Source organism: Alternaria alternata, assembly GCF_001642055.1.
Source record: "Alternaria alternata strain SRC1lrK2f unplaced genomic scaffold CC77scaffold_13, whole genome shotgun sequence".
Classification (NCBI taxonomy): Eukaryota; Fungi; Ascomycota; class Dothideomycetes; order Pleosporales; family Pleosporaceae; genus Alternaria; species Alternaria alternata.
The window spans coordinates 616859-633371 of NW_017306202.1; the positions used below are offsets into that span (position 1 = coordinate 616859).

At 51.5% G+C, this 16513-nt stretch overlaps 7 protein-coding genes across 7 annotated transcripts; 1 reads left to right on the top strand and 6 right to left on the bottom strand.

The window, feature by feature from the left end:
- Positions 1 to 127: 127 nt before the first annotated feature.
- On the bottom strand, positions 128 to 1214 carry CC77DRAFT_1062554 (hypothetical protein; the record flags this gene model as incomplete). The annotated part of the gene is made up of 4 exons (XM_018528535.1): positions 128 to 378; positions 428 to 544; positions 596 to 1045; positions 1097 to 1214. The coding sequence occupies 4 exons, from the start codon at positions 1212 to 1214 to the stop codon at positions 128 to 130; spliced, it is 936 nt and encodes a 311-aa protein (XP_018384826.1).
- A 1198-nt stretch (positions 1215 to 2412) lies between these two features.
- CC77DRAFT_164022 (hypothetical protein) lies at positions 2413 to 3378 on the bottom strand. Its single transcript, XM_018530368.1, has one exon. It carries the CDS (start codon positions 3323 to 3325, stop codon positions 2537 to 2539), a length of 789 nt encoding a protein of 262 aa, XP_018384827.1. The 5' UTR covers positions 3326 to 3378; the 3' UTR covers positions 2413 to 2536.
- A 136-nt stretch (positions 3379 to 3514) lies between these two features.
- On the bottom strand, positions 3515 to 7378 carry CC77DRAFT_1021527 (hypothetical protein). Its single transcript, XM_018525283.1, has 5 exons — positions 7117 to 7378; positions 7008 to 7070; positions 5790 to 6959; positions 4520 to 5737; positions 3515 to 4467 (listed from the first exon to the last, which is right to left on the bottom strand). The coding sequence occupies exons 1-5, from the start codon at positions 7195 to 7197 to the stop codon at positions 3598 to 3600; spliced, it is 3402 nt and encodes a 1133-aa protein (XP_018384828.1). The 5' UTR covers positions 7198 to 7378; the 3' UTR covers positions 3515 to 3597.
- Positions 7379 to 7936: 558 nt separating this feature from the next.
- Positions 7937 to 9205, bottom strand: CC77DRAFT_164376 (hypothetical protein). Its single transcript, XM_018530372.1, has one exon. The coding sequence runs from the start codon at positions 8802 to 8804 to the stop codon at positions 8037 to 8039; it is 768 nt and encodes a 255-aa protein (XP_018384829.1). The 5' UTR covers positions 8805 to 9205; the 3' UTR covers positions 7937 to 8036.
- CC77DRAFT_164375 (hypothetical protein) lies at positions 9206 to 11883 on the bottom strand. Its single transcript, XM_018530371.1, has 2 exons — positions 10825 to 11883; positions 9206 to 10768 (listed from the first exon to the last, which is right to left on the bottom strand). Exons 1-2 carry the CDS (start codon positions 11752 to 11754, stop codon positions 9608 to 9610), a joined length of 2091 nt encoding a protein of 696 aa, XP_018384830.1. The 5' UTR covers positions 11755 to 11883; the 3' UTR covers positions 9206 to 9607.
- Positions 11884 to 12775: 892 nt separating this feature from the next.
- Positions 12776 to 13222, top strand: CC77DRAFT_938144 (DUF336-domain-containing protein; the record flags this gene model as incomplete). Its single annotated transcript, XM_018534590.1, has 1 exon — positions 12776 to 13222. One exon carries the CDS (start codon positions 12776 to 12778, stop codon positions 13220 to 13222), a length of 447 nt encoding a protein of 148 aa, XP_018384831.1.
- Positions 13223 to 13386: 164 nt separating this feature from the next.
- CC77DRAFT_1095904 (endoglucanase-5) lies at positions 13387 to 14908 on the bottom strand (the record flags this gene model as incomplete). Its single annotated transcript, XM_018529816.1, has 3 exons — positions 13387 to 13773; positions 13868 to 14515; positions 14562 to 14908. The coding sequence occupies 3 exons, from the start codon at positions 14906 to 14908 to the stop codon at positions 13704 to 13706; spliced, it is 1065 nt and encodes a 354-aa protein (XP_018384832.1). The 3' UTR covers positions 13387 to 13703.
- Positions 14909 to 16513: the final 1605 nt, after the last annotated feature.

Sequence of the window (16513 nt, forward strand, 5' to 3'; positions counted from 1 at the left end):
TCGAGACGCCTTTTGTGCATGCTCGTGAACCACCAAATCGACGCCTCAAACGCCCGTGCCCACTTTTGCAGATGCCCCTTGGTCTTCATTATCATGGTCGCTCGTATGCAAGTCATTCTTTAGCCGCTTAGTCGGCCTCAGCAACACCACCCTCGTCGCTCGTGCTCTCGTCCTCGTCACCGCTGACTTCCTGGTTCTCGCGCTCACGCTTCTCCATGAGCGCAGCCAACTCGGCATCGTCGTTCTCGGTGACAGCCTTTGGTGCCATCTTAACCTGGCAGTCACCTCCGGCCTTTGAGATGTTCTCCTTGATGTCGATGATAGCTTGTTCGAGGCATGCGATACCGGCGCTCTTGTCGAGACATTGCGAGGTGAGGACTGAGACAATTAGCAAGATAACGTACATACTTGCTCTTCCATCACGTACCGTAAAGAGGTGGGGATACGAGCTTGACCTTGACCTGGTTCTCGGGCGTGTTCTTCGCCTCAGCGCATCGCAGGGCGGTCTTGACGGCGTCGATACCCTCGTATCCGAAGCAGGTGACTATAGACGTCAGTAAAAGTGCCCACATTGTGTTTTTTTCATCCAACATACCCTCAATGTCCGATCGGACCTTGGTAGGCTGAGGTGTCAGCCTCTTGCCAATGTAGCTCTGGAGCTCCTCCTTGACAACGTCGTTGGGGAATGTGACATCGTTCCAGACCTCGGGGTTCGTAATGCTGAGCTTGAAGGCGTCGATCGAGTGTCCGTACTTCTTGTTTAGCGGCCAGCCGATTGTTTGGTAAATCTCCTCGATGGGTGTCTGGGTCTTCTCGGCGACGTGGCGCATGATGCTGTGTACCATCTTCGACTTGTTGTATCGCTCCTCGCACTTTACGATATCCTCAGGCGACACTCGGCGCTTCGACAGATCGATGTAACCCTTGTCCTTGTCTACACGGAGTACGACGACGACTTCGTTGCGGCCAACTCGGATGAGCTTTTGGATCGATCGAATACGTCTTCGCGAAAGTTCGGAAAGCAGGATCATGCCGTCGATGTTGTCTGGATTCTCTTAGTCTTGCTCAGGATACCTTCAATATGCCCTGAACCCACCATATTCGAGCAACTTGACGTATGCGCCCATCTCTGCGATCTGCTTCACGTTGACCATGACGAAGCTCTCCACCTCCGGGTACTTCTCCTCGTAGAATCGGCAATTCGTGAGAGACATGATGAATGTGTGCTCTTCGTTTTCTCCTAAGTGGTGTTGGGTACGTCGTTCAACTGTCGCCGAGTGGGGTCGCTTCTAGTGTTGTTCCTCGCTTGTGGATGGGAATTTTCAAAGTTGTCGTGCGGTCGACGATGTGGGCGACGTGCGGAATGGGCGGAGCGCTATGTCTTTCGGTGTGCTGAGCGGAGACCGAGTGGAAGCGTCGAAGTAGTTGGTTCGCAGTGACTCAACCTAGATTTGCCCACTCACTGTGTGAGATCGCCCGCCGCCGTGGGGCAACATAGGCCAAACCGCTTTCGGTAACGCGCGACCCCCGTCCAATCTTTCCGCAACCTCACCACATCCTTCCTCAAGGATGCAGACTGTTTTCCCACCAGCCTACTGTACTGCTGATGCATTAGAAAATCTTTCGGTGGGTAACCATACAGACATACGGTATCACCGTATACGAGGGAAAAACCGAACAGGTATAGACATAATAAGCTTTACCTTGCAGCCTACATTATCTTCTAGTAAGAGAACTTATTAAGATTAACAGTATTATAGTCTTCTAGGTTTTTAAAATATATCTACATAGCTCTCTATATGCTCTTTTATAGTAAGAAGGAGTACTCTTAAAGAGGAAGTTTGTTTTTTCTCTTTGATACGGTGGTATCATATTCGAGCTTCATCATGTCAGATCAAGCAGGCAATCAGTCAAAAGAAAGAGCTTTGGGATCATGAAATTCATTATCGAGCAGCACGTCACTACTCGTCATCTAACATGCAATATGGGGATCCAAACACAAGGCTTATAGATCAACCACAGGTCATGTGCTTAGGCGCCGAAAAGAGCCATCAAAACACCACCGAAAAGGACGGCAGCGCCCACATTGGTAGCATCCGCAGCATCGGTGAAAGGAGGGAGAGAAGGTGCCGTGTAAGAGGCGCTAGCGCTAGCACCACCTGTGCCAGTCGCGGTAGCAGTCTTGGTGCCGTTCGTGTGGAACGTGTGCGAGTAAGTGTTTGTACGGCTGAAAGATGGCGAGATGATGCTTCCAGTAATTGCAGTTCCAGTGAAGTTGGCAGTAGCATGGACAAGAGAGGTGTCGATGGTAGCGCTAGCTGATGGCACGGGAATAACTTCGGTCTCGCTCACGGTGACAGTGCCAGTAGACTGCTCGAGCATATTAGATGATTGCTTGGGAATTGGTGCATGTAGCAGGGTAAGTACTTACAGAGATCAGGCCTGCTGGAGGTAGGTGGCAGGCAGTGATAGTAAAAGCCTTGCCACCGTGCGTGACAGTGTGGAGGCTACTGACGCAAGTCTCTGTTGGCTGAACCTACAAGATGTTAGACGATGAACTTGAAGGCATGTTGCAGCTAATGGCGATGACAGCTTTGCCAGAAGTGACATGGGTGCAGGTCTCAGTTCCAAATACCTTTGAGATAGTAGACGACGGGATGGAGGTCTGGATGGTCATACCATCAGACTTGGAGGACTCCGGAATGTCAGTGCCGCTAGCACCAGAAGGGGGAGCAACGACAGTTACGGTGCTAGGAGGAGCTACCTCTGTAACAGTCAAAGTGTTGCAGTGGGTGCTAGACGAAGCCGCCGGCGGGTCGACAAAGGTCACCGAAGTCACGAGCTGGATGAACGTAACAACGGACGCTACATCCGAAGAGTACGCGGTGCCTGCGAAAGCGACATTGACGATGGCGGTGGTCGCGAGGAGGTTCTTGAAGATAGACATTGCAATGTGGTAACTTGTTGTAAGTGAGTGTGGTTGAGAAGATCGAAGGTGTGGATTGAGTTGTTTCGACGTTGACGGGGAGCGAGTGGATTCTTTTAAACGAGTGTAGAAGAAGTAGTAGGTTAAGAGAAGGTGAGTGCAGGATTTGGGGGTATTTATCAACAAGGGCAGTCGTTTGTTGGTGCGGGGAGTGGGTCGAGCGCGTTCTGATATCGCCAAGGCTACAGCGTGGGTGAGCGTATCAGGCAGGAGCAACGCGTGGCGGCAAATTGGATGTGAATGTGAGAGCATCCACGCAAGAGTGTGCAGAGTAGCGCTAATAATACGATTCTGCACCTCGGAGCGGTACAGTGAACGCACGCTTGCGAGATCCCCCATCTGAAATATCGTATCTGGTATTTGTGTCCGAAATAGAAGACAGTGTTCGATGCATGTATACTTGACCTGCCTGGTGGCGTTTCAAGTGAAAAAGTATGTGAATAATTCCGATGTTATTATAAAGTACTGACACCAAGTATACGATACTGGATATGCTCAAAACGTAGGCCACCGTGTACAGTCCCAAATGCCCATGACCAAGTACACTAGCCTGGAGTGATGCGCCAAAATACAATGCAAAGCTCCATTACCATGCCCAACTTATCCTCCTGTTATGTACCCGTATTACTCCGACTAACACTGCCATTCGACGTCCCCTTGTCACCACTCTCCTCGAGTCTGAAGTCCGCATTATCGCCTTGGATCCTCTCGATCTCATTCTGTATCGCCAGCACCCAATGATCTCGCTCGGCACGCGATCGAGCCCTAAAGACCACGCTACGGCCTTTGCTACCAAGCTTAGCCACCCTCTTCAACTTTGTTCGCTTGCCTTCTTTCCGATTCTGTTCGCCGCCACCTGCTCCCTCTTCGGCGCGGAACCAGCTCTTTGCTTTGCCATGCCAGATGACGAACGTTGTCATGACATCCTCATCAGTCGACGTCCAGCCGTCTTCGAGGTAGATACGTGGGAGAGCGTGGTGACCTGGTTTGTTCGCATCGAAGGTCTGGTTCTGGTAGAGGAGGTCGTTTTCCGTGAGGAGACCAGAATAGATGTAGCAATCCTTGAGATCGAGATTCGCTATGCGCTCGTGGTGGATGTGCGCCAATTGTTTGCCGACCCTGCTTCGCAAGACATCTCGAAAGATCAGCAACGTACCGGCGGTCAGCAAAACGCTACATCGTGTAAAGGGCGCGTGTATGCGGGGCTTCCGATACAACATTCCGCTCATATGGATACTGCGACAACAAGCGATGCCACACATGTTGTAGAGCTGTGGTGAGGCAAATGACTGAGTCACCTCCCATTTTCTCGCAAACTGTCCAACGTGTGCTTCTGTCTCTTCGTCAATCTTAAGGGCGCTGAGATTACGACTACGTGTTGATTTGTAGAGCGCGATATCAGACGCAGTGCGGTGTTTCCAATACTTGGCGAGAGCGCGCAGGTGCTGTATCCACTCTTTCCTACGGGCTTTATCTGCGGCCTGAAGATCGGGTTAGTCAGGAAAGCAGATGGTATACCTTAGGGCCACATACCTGTAGGCGAATGATGAGGCCATTCTTCATTACCAACTCCAAGGTGCGATCGATGTCAAGGTCGCTTGTGGCTCCATCATTGCGCATAGAATCATCAACTTCTTCGTCAAAGTCCACATCTGAGCCCTCCTCGAGGTCCTGATCAGCGGGGCTAGCACCCAGCTGTGCTTTTCGAACTTTAACAACATCCGCCAGGTTGATGTAGCCATCACAGTTGAGCAGGTTTTGTTCTTTGCGAGCAGCTTCATCCGCTGCGTCTTCGTCATGCAATCGCTTGGCCTCTGTCGTACCCGAATGTCCTTCCATCAACCACTCGATCTGGCCATCCTGCGTAGCATAGGGATTGACAGCCCAGCTTTCTGGCACTGCGTCCTTGACCGCTTTTGCTGTCGGTACGTTTGCATTTTCCGACGCAGGTAGTCTCGGGGGCGGAGGTGGAGTGACCTTTGTGGGTCGTGAGAAGACAAGATACTGGTCGTGGCTAGCGAAATAGAGTTGCTTGTGGTACATGAGCCCTAGTCGCTGCGCCCGTCCTCGCTGCCCTGTCAGCCTGATCAGGAAACCTTCGACAGGAACTGGTTCGGTCAATGTTTTGTGTTTCTTCCTGGTCACCGCAGTCGTAGGGTAGTGTGTCTTCGGTCTCAGTTCCAGTTCGTGCGACTTGAGCATAGCTATCGTGCCATACATCTTCCGCTCGTTGGCTCCGTGTATCCATTCCAGTCGATCGTATCGCTTCCAAGCGAGGCCAATGCGCTGGTCCTTGATCCAGGACTCCAGCACATCTGCCCACTCTGGTGCATCTTGTAGCTGATCCAGGCAACGCCTGATCAGCTCTTGCGCAACTGCCTGCTCTTCTTGCATAGTTTTGAGCAAGGCTTCTTCTATATTGTCTGCATCATGCACTTTGTTCTGGGATGCCTCCAGCTTCTCAAACGGATTGGCTATTCGAATACTCAAGCTCATGTCCGGTATGCTGATCTGAAGTTCGGAAGCGCGTTGCCAGCCAAGGACGTTTCGGAGGAAGGTATACCACTCTACTGCATTGGAGGCAGTCCGAGCTTGCATAATAAAGATCAAAGTCTCACGTGAACCAGGTGAGGACACGACCATCGACTTGTCTAACGACGAGTACAGATTGACTTTGCAAGTCTTCTTACCCAGCGGAATTTCGTACGCAGCCTTCTTGCCTGCTCCCGCGTTTTCGATCTCTGGGATGACCTGTCAACAAAGTCAGCAACTTGGTTCGGAGGAAAAGGTTGGAGAGACGCACCCGAGTCTGATAGAACTGCAGTACAAACTCGGCATCATTGACGTGATTGTGGCGACAGACGATCATGTACTCCCGCCACTTTTCTTTGACGCGGGACACGACCCTTTGGTTGACGTTCTCATCGAAATCTTCTGGGACCTCTGCAGCGGCGTCAACGCGCACAAGCATGCGCTCCATCTTGACGACCAGCCCGTCTTTGATCTTCTGTCGTCTCACTTTGGTACCTGCTCGCTGAACGGTCATCTGTGCTTTTTTCGCTTTGAGATGGAGGGTGGCGCGTCGGGAGTCTTCTGGAATGTCGAACTTTACAAGATTTCGTAGGTTTGACTTCTTGCGCGTCAATTCTCCCGTGGCCGAGTCGACCTCTTGTAGTTGTCCCGAGGAAGACGATAAGATGCCCGATCTCCTCCTCACTTTTTCCATTATACCCTTCGCGGGCGGCTTCGAATCGACATCAGCGGAGGCCGGCGCCTTGTTCATGTCAGCGTTACGCAGCAATGACGATGTGGAGTTTGCATCTACAGAGGCTGCTCCAATAGTTGATGCAGGATTTCCGAGGCTCTCTACATTTGACAGTGGGCGTTTGCCTAGCGACTTTGATCCTGCCTCCTCTTGGCCTGAAGGAACATGTAAGCCACTTGCCTGTGGTTGTTGTTGCTGTTGCTCCTGTTGCTCGTGTAGCGGTCTTTGGTCCGAGTCCCCTCCATTCTCATCTTCGTCCGTAGGTATTGAGGACGCAGTAACGAAGGTCTTGGAGCTGGATCGACGGAAAGTGCGTCCGTGGGGTTCGCGTTCGGAGTCCTCGTCTTCTGGTTCTGAGGGTGCGTCTACGAACTCGTCGTACTCTGCATCTTCCATGACATCGCTCTTTTGGTCTGAAGCACGCGGAACCTGCAAGGCGGGTGGAGTGGCAGCAGTCGCATCTGCTGCGCCATTGGCTCCACTAGCCTCCGACTCGTGCGCGCCATCCTCGTCCTCCTCTGCTTCGAGTTCTTCGGGCTGGGGGAAACTGTGCTGGAAGAGGGCAGAGGAACTGGGTCCTTCAAGGCCGCTCAGCCGTCGTTGGCGGGCCTCGCGTGGATCGGAAGAGAAGGTCGCCGTACGCGTCGAGTAGTTGATTCGGAGGTGGTGCTTGTACCAGTCGCGTCGGTGTTTGGTGAGCCATGCTGTCTACCTGTATGTGAGCCAAGGCCTCGTCGAGAAATGGGGAAGGCATACTGGGATAGGCCCGATGAAGTAGCGTCTCGAGGTAAGATGCAGATGCTCAGGCGTCGCATGTTCCTGCGCGTCTTAGCGTGCGACATGTCAAGTCTGTAGCTGTGCATACCAATTTCTGCGAGGTATACGAGTCGGGTGGCAGATTAGTAACGTCGGGCTGGTGCCATGAGCGGCGCTGCTGGTCAGGCATTGGACCTCTCCTATCTCGTTTTGGCCGCGGAGGTGCGCTCGTTCAAGTCACGGTAGAGTGCTGGGTAAACCACATAAAACACTAAACAACATACATTAACAAGCTAGTGAGAGACGCAACTACTTCGCATAAGGAGAGGCAGCCACGATGGCGTGGCGGAGAAACAGGGCTACCGGCCGTGCTGCAGGCCGAATTGAGGTTGAACATGCTCGGCGCTATCGTCATCGTTGAGGAACCTAGCCCCCTGTGCCAATCATACGCATGATTTGCAGATCAATGACTTCGCTAGACCGACAGCAACGCTCGCAAATGCGCAGCGCGGCAGCAAATTCCCGTAGTTTCTGACTATCTACCACTGTTTAGCGTCTTCCCAAATTCAACATAGCTCTTACAAAAAGCAATTCTTATGCTTCCCACTCGCACGCATTCACATCTCTCGACGACCCCGGTACCTCTATACTTGTAGACTAATCATTGCCCCTCGATGATTCATTCACCTGGTCAGGTGTCCCCAGCCTTGCCTGCATACCTACCAGGTTCAGTTCTGGTCCCACAGCACAATTTGGTACTGATTCATCCAAGCGAACCACAATCTCGCCAAAACGTGCAGTTTCAGATCTCAACCTGCCCATTCCGGTAACTTTCTCGCAAAGCTGTTGATTTCCCCCTCGGGTGATCTGCTTTGTGGCGTCAGGTGCTACGAGGGTCTTCCTAGTCACCACGATCTTGACAAGTCGGTTGCACAGACGATATGCATATCCAAGGATGAAAAAGGAAGTCGCAATTCGGCTCTTAGCCATTACACCGAAAGGATCGAATCCGTCGCTAGAAATTGATTTTCACACCTCGGTGCTCTCCATCTGCGGAGTGGCTCGCCATGCCATCTCAGCCGCACCCCTCGCTGCAACATATTCCGGATCAGAATACAAAACGTTGGCCCGCGATCCAAATGCTTCAACGGCCCCCACGATTGCCTGTCGAATCCCTGCGCGACCAACACTTTCTAGGCTTCCCGTCATCATGATACTGATTTTTTCGGGGAAACCCCAACGTGTGTTACTGGAACTTACGTCACGCAAGTACTCCAAGACAAAATCATGTACCTCTTCTGTCGAGGCTCCGTTGTTGCTGCCTAGTTCAAAACTTGTCCGAATCCCTCTTGCGACGTCGGGCGTATTGTTTCCCTTTTCTAGCACTGCGCAGTAAAGTAGAATAGCAACCTCGGTATACTCCACGAGGACGACGTGGCGTCTCGGGAGCTCGTGCATCTTCTTACCGCGGTTTCCAAGTTCAGGTTTGTTCTCGGAGAGGCCCATCTCATAGCCAGCATATGCAGCAACAAGCTCGTGTAACTGCTTTCCGCAACACGTCGGTGTGCGCAATCCTGCGTACTCGATGGCCGAAGCGATATCTTCCTGGCGCAAGGCAGGCAATGTGGGAAAGCTCAGTATTACCGATATAGGGCATCCGACTTTACTCTCCGCCATCTGTGCTGCTGTTTTGAGCATCCCGGCCAACACAGCTAGATCGGCAGACGCTGCGAGACCGAGTGTTTTGCGTACGCCACGCCAAACTCTTCGCAGGACTTCGTCCCACAGACTTTCCATAATGTCGTATGGTGGACTACAAGAGAGATAGTCAGTATCTAGTCGCGAAAGAACATGGGCTTATCAGCTCACCTTATGTGTTCTGAAGAGGACAAAGAGAGCCGTTGCATCATCTCCATATATTCGTACGTTCCTTCCACCCGACCTAGACTTTCGAAACTTCCGTCAGGCCATCGCGCAGATGCAGTTGCATGGTTTGCTGTGAGTGCGAGACCAACTAGCGGAAATTGCGACATGAGGTTTCTATTTGGTCACAAAAGTAGTACCAGTTATACAACACAAGCAAGTTTTGACATAAAATCTGACTCTCCAGCGAACGTAGTCTGCATGTGTAGCTACGTGTAGGTTGTTGCAGGGATGAGCGTCAGTTATGGCCTTGAGTAGCACAGCCACAACTGCAGCCTGGGCCAGACACTCCCGAACCCAAGTTCGCGGGGTTAAGATGTAAGTTGTATAGAGACGTTGATCTGTTTTCGAGGCGCTATCCCAACAACACTTACCCAGAAGGTACGCGGTGTCGCATTTCTGTAAATGTTATATTAAAAAAAAATTGCGTATGATTTTAGAGGAGATTTCAGTTCTAGAGTGTAGAACATGGAACGATTGAGCTTCTTCATGCCCTAACCGCACTGTACCTCATATCCTTGCTTCAGTAATGTCTTTGGGTCTAGTTCTTATTTACAGGCTATGAGTAAAGTTATGGAATCACAGTTCAAAGCTTCAGGCAGTTCTCTTATTCATCCCTAGTGTCGACTGGGTCGAAATTGCATCATTTGCTTGTAGCTTCCATACTGTCAACCCCTCTAATAGTATTTCGCACCACCACTACCGCCCCTCCCATCACGCTGTTCTGTCGGCCTTATCGAATCATACCCCCTCCGTCCATATGCTGAATGAAGCGCATGTGTAGGGGACGGTGCCTGTACACCCCGAGGCCTATCGAGATGCGTAGATACAGGTGGCATGGAAGGCTGTCTAGCAGAGGCTTGTGCCGATAGCACTGCAGCTAGTGGTCCAGGCGGTCCGCGGTGACCGAGTGGTCCTCTATCTGCTGGCGGTGCAGTCAGATTTTTCTTTGGTGCTGGCGCAAGAGAACGTAGTGCTTCGGTCGTAAGGACGCGTTCTGGGATAAAACGAGATTGCTTTGTCTTTCCCTCTGCTTTCACGGCTGGTTCGGGCGCCACCACCATCTTCTGTGCTTGTTCAGCGTCCATCTCTTGATTATTCGCTCCTAAATCAGTATAACTAGCTGCTTTGGTAGCCCACCTGGCTTCCAACATCCTTCGTCCTTCTGCGCTCTTCCTTTCGGCCTTGCGGTTCTCGGCTTTCTCGATCCCAAGCTTGAGCGCTTCACCTACAACACCGTGTAGCGCAAGAAAAGGGAAGACGAGGATGTGACGGAGTGGCAGCTGGATATCAAGTTTGACTTCGTGGTCATCCAGGTTCATGTGAAGTTGCGACCTTTTCTGCTCCATATTGTCGACCTTGGCCGACGCAGGCTTCGCTGATTCGTAAAACACCTTGCGTTCCTCGAATTTCCCCCATATCTTCCACTCTTCAAGCGCATTGCAGTCTAGATTTTGGGGACCGAATCGCTTCAAAGGGATACGAAGGGCACGGATTAGAGCTTGAGTATGGAGGACATTCAAGTCAAGTTTAGGCGTAAAAGAGTTGCGGAAATCGAGATACCAGCTCAGACACTCTGTGAGACCGCGAGCATCGAGACCAGACGGTAGATGATGGAGGCCACGGAGGAGGTCGTCGAATGTTGGTAGGATATAGCCGCTGCGCTTCTCTGCGATGTACCTGCCCGGTTCGAGGTGATCGGTATGTAAGTTCGCATCATGCTTTCCCTTAGTAGTGTCGGTCTTGAAGCCTATTATGACATTCTTGACTGAGTCGCGTTGTATTTGGTTCATCGCTGCGCTTGAAATGTTTGTCGTAGGAGGGCCACGGAAGAAAGCCTGGATAGGTGTCAGCTATGATGCATCTCGCCATTATTGGGAAGACCCCAGCTTACCTGCATGCCCAATATGTCTGACCCACGATAGTCGTTGTTTGACATTCGAACCATCACGCCTCTCCATCGAACGTGATGAGGATAGTACGCGTTTATCTCTTTAGCGGATAGAGGTATTCCAGGAGGAAGCAAGGCGTCCACTGGAAGGGCATCATTATACCATGTATAGTTTGGCCCAAGGTCCTTCCCAGTAGAGCCAGACTTTTGCAAAACCCCACGGACTGCCCTCATATTAAAGTCCCTTGTCTCATCAACCCACGTCCGCTGAAAAGGGGGGTATTTGTGTACGGATTTGATAGAGTCCAGTGCATATGGAGTCAAAAGTAACTTCGCAGTGCGAGCCGTGGCTGGTGAATTTGGAGAATAAGGCGTTTTCAACTTCGTAGGTGTGCTTGGTAGCTGTGGGAATCCGATGGAGCCTGATGTCGCCATGTGCGGAAGCGCGTCTTCGATGATGAGTTTGCCTGAAAAGCGTAGCCTGACCGTCAAGCTATAGGTCTCGTAGGCTGACTGCTCGCCTTCTGTCTCGGACTCGCCAACCTGGTGACACCTCGATATTGAATGCCATGCGCTCCTTTTCTCGGTCTTTGCCTTCTTCTTGAACGCCTCGACACTAACGATGGTCTTTGGAAGTCCAAGTAAGTGCCTCCCCTTCGTGCCTTCTGGGGTACCTGGTATCGACACGCTCTTGTCAAGCGCTGTACCGTAGCCGTTACTCTGATCACCAATACTACATTCTCTACTCTTCCGAGTATCTGTAGCTTGGTACTCGTAGTCCATGTCGTCCCATGCTGATCGATCACTAGGCGTGCCCTCGATATCGTCGTGTTGGAAGACTCCAGTCGCGTAACGCCAGTCGCGTTTCTTCGGAATCCAAGTCGAGTACTTCTGGGGCCGAGCATGGCGAGCAAGAATATCCTCTTCCTTCATGGTGTGTACAGACTAGCAACTCGCAAAGTCGCTCGCAGACGTTGAGACTCATGCGTGATTCAAGTGTTCAAGAGGCAAATTTTCGGAATATCATATCACGAACAGCGCATGACGCACTGGCTCCGCCTACGGTAGTCTGCGCAAACGTAAGTGAAGGTAGAAGAGGCACGTGTGGTTCCACAGTGCGCGTCCACACCGATGTTCACAACACTGAAGTGAAAGGAAGAATAAGACAACCCGGGGGTATACAGCGACATCTTAGCAATACGGCGTATGATTGCTCGACAGCGCTCCATGATAGTGCGCATTCGACTGTAGACTTTGTGTTTGCGACATCAAGCCCATTACGACCTCTGCCAAAATGCAATTCCACTCTGAACCCATCACAAGAGAGAAAGCTCTAAAGACTGCCAAGGGAATTGCAAGAACAGATATTACTGGTTTGCAAGCCGTGAAGTGATTGGAGAACTGTAACCTGAAAACTTCAAGGTGTGAACAAAGGATAGAATACGGAAAGTTAGAACAAGACGGACAAGCAATCTGGAAGCAACGGTCGACGACTGTCATCGTTACTAAATGATAAAGCAATACTAGCAGTCTCATGAACAAAGTTTTCTGGCATCTCAGACCCAGCTAATACACCAGATTCTGCGCTCGAACCTGCTGAGTTCTTCAGGACTGGCCGCATGGGCCCGTCTCATCCGGGGCCTCAACCTAGGCTACGCCGTGCAGGTCGACGTCAGACAGATTTATCGCTGAAGTGCCGCTACATCATCATAAGTGAGACGGATGCGAGGGTAGGAAGCATGCAGGTTCAAGGTTGATGTAGCAGGATGGAGCGGACCCGCGAAAGGGACGCGTTTATCCAAGCGGCTCCCGCATCGACAGCCAATCATGACGCGTCTACGTCATACACGCCTGTCTCCTGCAATATCCGAGGTCCATGTTCAGCACCTTATCATCGCGTTCATCAGCGCGTTTCTTCCACTACACTATCCAAGCTCTATCATCAAAAGTCATCATGAGTACAAAATCAATCCCAACACTAACCCTCGATGGGGCCCGTATTGCCCTTGCGGCTGCCGAGCAACGATCAAAAGAAATCAACGTACCAATGAACATCGCCATCATGGACAATGCGTGCCATCTGCTTGCGTTCGCCCGTATGGAAGGCGCAAAGCTCACTTCTATCAACATCGCCATCGATAAAGCTTTTACAGCTGCAGGTCATCGAGCGCCAACCTCGGTGTACAAAGACAACGTGTATCCCGGGGGGCCTGCATATGGCATCAATCACAGCAACCAAGGGAGATTTATGACGATTGCGGGAGGTGTTCCGATTGTAAAAGACGGAGTTGTTGTCGGGGCTGTGGGATGTAGTACTGGGTTGCCGAGTCAAGATGAGGATGTTGCGAAGAAGGGTGTTGAAGCTGTGGAGAAAAGCTTCGGGCTTAAGGCGAAGCTGTGAAGGTTTGGGGGTAGGAGAAAGGAGAAATATGAAATAGATCCCGGTGAGCTGTCACATCGATGCGAGCGCCAGCGACAACCTGTCCCTGATCACAACCGTCTTTCAATTAGTCTCAACGAAAGTAAGCCTGTATTGCGGCAAGCTATCTTTCCAATTTCTACATCCAATCATGCTCCAACACATATGTACTAGCAGCACGGCTTATTCATCGTCGAGAAGCGGAAAAATCACTGTCCTTGCCACACCGTTCCCTTACGTTCCACTCGTCTAAGACGGTTTCTGGCATTGTGAGTAGTATTCGTCAACCTTGAAGCAAATTAACCCCTGATTGCAGGTTGTCGAACCCTGCCATGTCTGCCCGCCGCACTGATCATATAGTTGTACTGGACCTGTGGCTATCGGCGTCGCAGGTTTGGTCGTGGTTGTGCGCCGGGTGCGCGTTGATGGCCGTCCTGGCGGAACAATTGAGGTGGATGATGGTTTAGCGGTAGTCTGAGGCCGCGAGCTTGACGATTTCTGCGATGAAACTGGTGGTTGGCATTGTGAGTACCCTGAGAGTGATCAGTTGTCGTTACGCAATGACAAGTACTTGACGTGGTGATTGAAGAGAAACAAGGTAGCCTACACTCATCGATTCTTACGCACACAGAATCTTTGCACGTCGTAGGGCCGGTCCATCCGTTTCCTCCACAACGATCGTATGGTAGACCAATTGTCGGCATGGCACTAGCCGATGTTGTCGTCGTCCGTGTCGTCCGTGTACTGGCTGGATCTGCAAGGCAGTAGTATGAGTTCTCATCGACGTAGGTACAGACCGTGCCTCCTACGCATCGGGTAGGGCCTTTGTAAGTTCTTCCACCACACTGGCCCCCAGGCTGTACAGTACCAGAAGATATCGGAGCAGATGTCGTAGGTGTCGGTGACGGAGTGTTCTGCCCCGGAATTGGATCGTCATTACGTCTGCAGCCAGAAGTTGACGACAGAGCCTCAGGACAAGTCACCTTCTCCCAATTGATGGTTGGATTGTCGGCTGCTCGAAACCAGTCGAAGCGCCAATAACAGCCGGCCTGCAGAGCAGTGGGAAGAGCTTCGCAATCGTCTCTGTGCGCTACGCCACCAAAGTCTTCGCCCCAGACGTCTTGCCCACCATACTGCTTTGTGCATCCCCGGATAGCACCTTCGCCGCCACCGGGGATAGCTATGTTGAACACGTCTTCCCCAAGATCGGATCCAGTATTGGTAACTTGAACCACCATCTTCTTCCCGTTGACCGGACCGGAGGTGAATGTCAGGCTGGAAGTTGTCAGTTACTGTTCGAGCATCGAAGCAAGGAACTTACGAGTAGCAAGAGCAGCACCAGGCAGACTCATTCGAAGCCGCAAGGTTGACTGCGGCGAAGCCATACGCCAGATCGTTGCTCACAGCGAAAGGGCTGAGGTCCGAGCAAGCATATGAGCCACCGCCACTCTCACAGCCATCACGTCTATTGTAGTTGTCGAGAAGATTGTCGCTTGCATCGCATGTCAATACGGGCTTGTCAACAAGAGCTTTTCCCGGCCAGGAGCAAGAGTTCTTGCAACAAGACCACTGACGAGTGGTTGAACCCGTGCCTTTGATTGCACTTCCAGCGCCTTGGACAATCCCAAGAAAGTTGAGGATAGAGACAACAAGAGTAAAGATTTGCATCGTGGAATTTGTTATAGGATGTCACATAAGGAGAAGCTGAAGGCGTAGCTATGAAGGCAAGCTGATGATAACTGAAGTACGAAGCTTATATACGTATCCAGCTGCTAATGGCTATCATCTGGAATGTTTCTCAGTTCCATCTGGTACGGCACCTACCACACGTCGGCCCCCGATATCTGCACGATCTTGCAGGAAACTTATCAGATCTTTGATATGGCCAGGTAGTTAATTGCGCACACGGGAAGCATGTTGGTTTTCATCTACCGGCCATGTTTCTTGTGCTACCCTTCGAAAGCGCTGTTGTTACACTGCTATCCGTGGCAGCTGAACTCATGGCTCAACAAAACATATGGCTACATATCTTGATGATGTTGGAAGAGTACCGGCACTCCCCCAGCCTATTCTCTCTGAGGCATGGCGACGTTGCTGGCGATAATACTGGCCCCGTTTGTGTGGACAATGTTTGATTGCACTCGTTTCTGGACCGTAACTGCGGGTTATCTTCCATAGATAGCAGCTCTTCATCCGATACCCATAGAGCCGGTAAGCCACGAGCCAAACTTCCACTCCGATCTTAATTAAGACACTTATACTTTTGGTTTTGAGGATTGTACCAGATTGAGCAACGAGCGACTTGTTGAGATCATCTAGTTCTTCAACCGCAGAAGCTGGCCTCGCGGACATTGCCTCGTTTAGACGTTTATGGCGTTGCGACGCTGAGAGATGTGGGCTTGTAGTGCTGCGAAAGTACACGAATACGACGCACACATTCCAGGAACTCGCCAGGACGGAATTCACTCTGGTTCGAAACTCAAATGAACTGCGCCATGAGATGAGAGACTCTTCAGGACGCGGCCATAAGACGGTGAGATGCCCAGGTGCGTCACCCTGCCTATGATCGATCACTTGGCATTCCTTCCGATCTGTTCTGGTAAGTCCCGACTGCCGGCCTCTTTCCACGGTTACGGCAAGCTTTGAATACTGTCATGCGCCCTCTAAGCGAACCCACATGCACGGCGTTGCACTTTAGGCAGGGATTATCTCGAATGCGTGACAGCGGGACGGAGCGTATGTCTGGGTCCGATCCGCAATGCGACCACAAAAATTCTGAAGGTCAGAGAGACCAAAGAGACATCGTGACCTGCCTCAAGATTACTTGCTAGGTGTTGACAGGTCAGTGTCTTCCAAGAAGCGGCGTTGAAGCCACTAAGCTGGGGTAACGCCGTCTGTCTTCCGGCACTAGGGTAAGCGCGCCGCAAGGAGGCCCAACACCAACCTTGGAACCCCTTACCTAGCGTCACTCCCTTACGCGATGCGCTTCCACGACTTTCACGAGCGTAGACTTGGAGATATATCCATCATCAAGTACAACAGCGGCGGTATCGGCATCAATCGAGCAGCTGATGTGCACACATCATACTGCATGCGGGCGCTACCCGCGCCTCGAATTCTCCGACTTGAGGCATTCGTGGCAAGATGTGGGGAACGGTCGATCGTCTACGACATATGCACGTTAGCCCACGCCCTGAAGGAATTTCTTGCTTTGCGTCTCAGGTATCAACGGCCAATCATGTTAGGTCGCACGTTGTTCCATTGGCCAGCTGC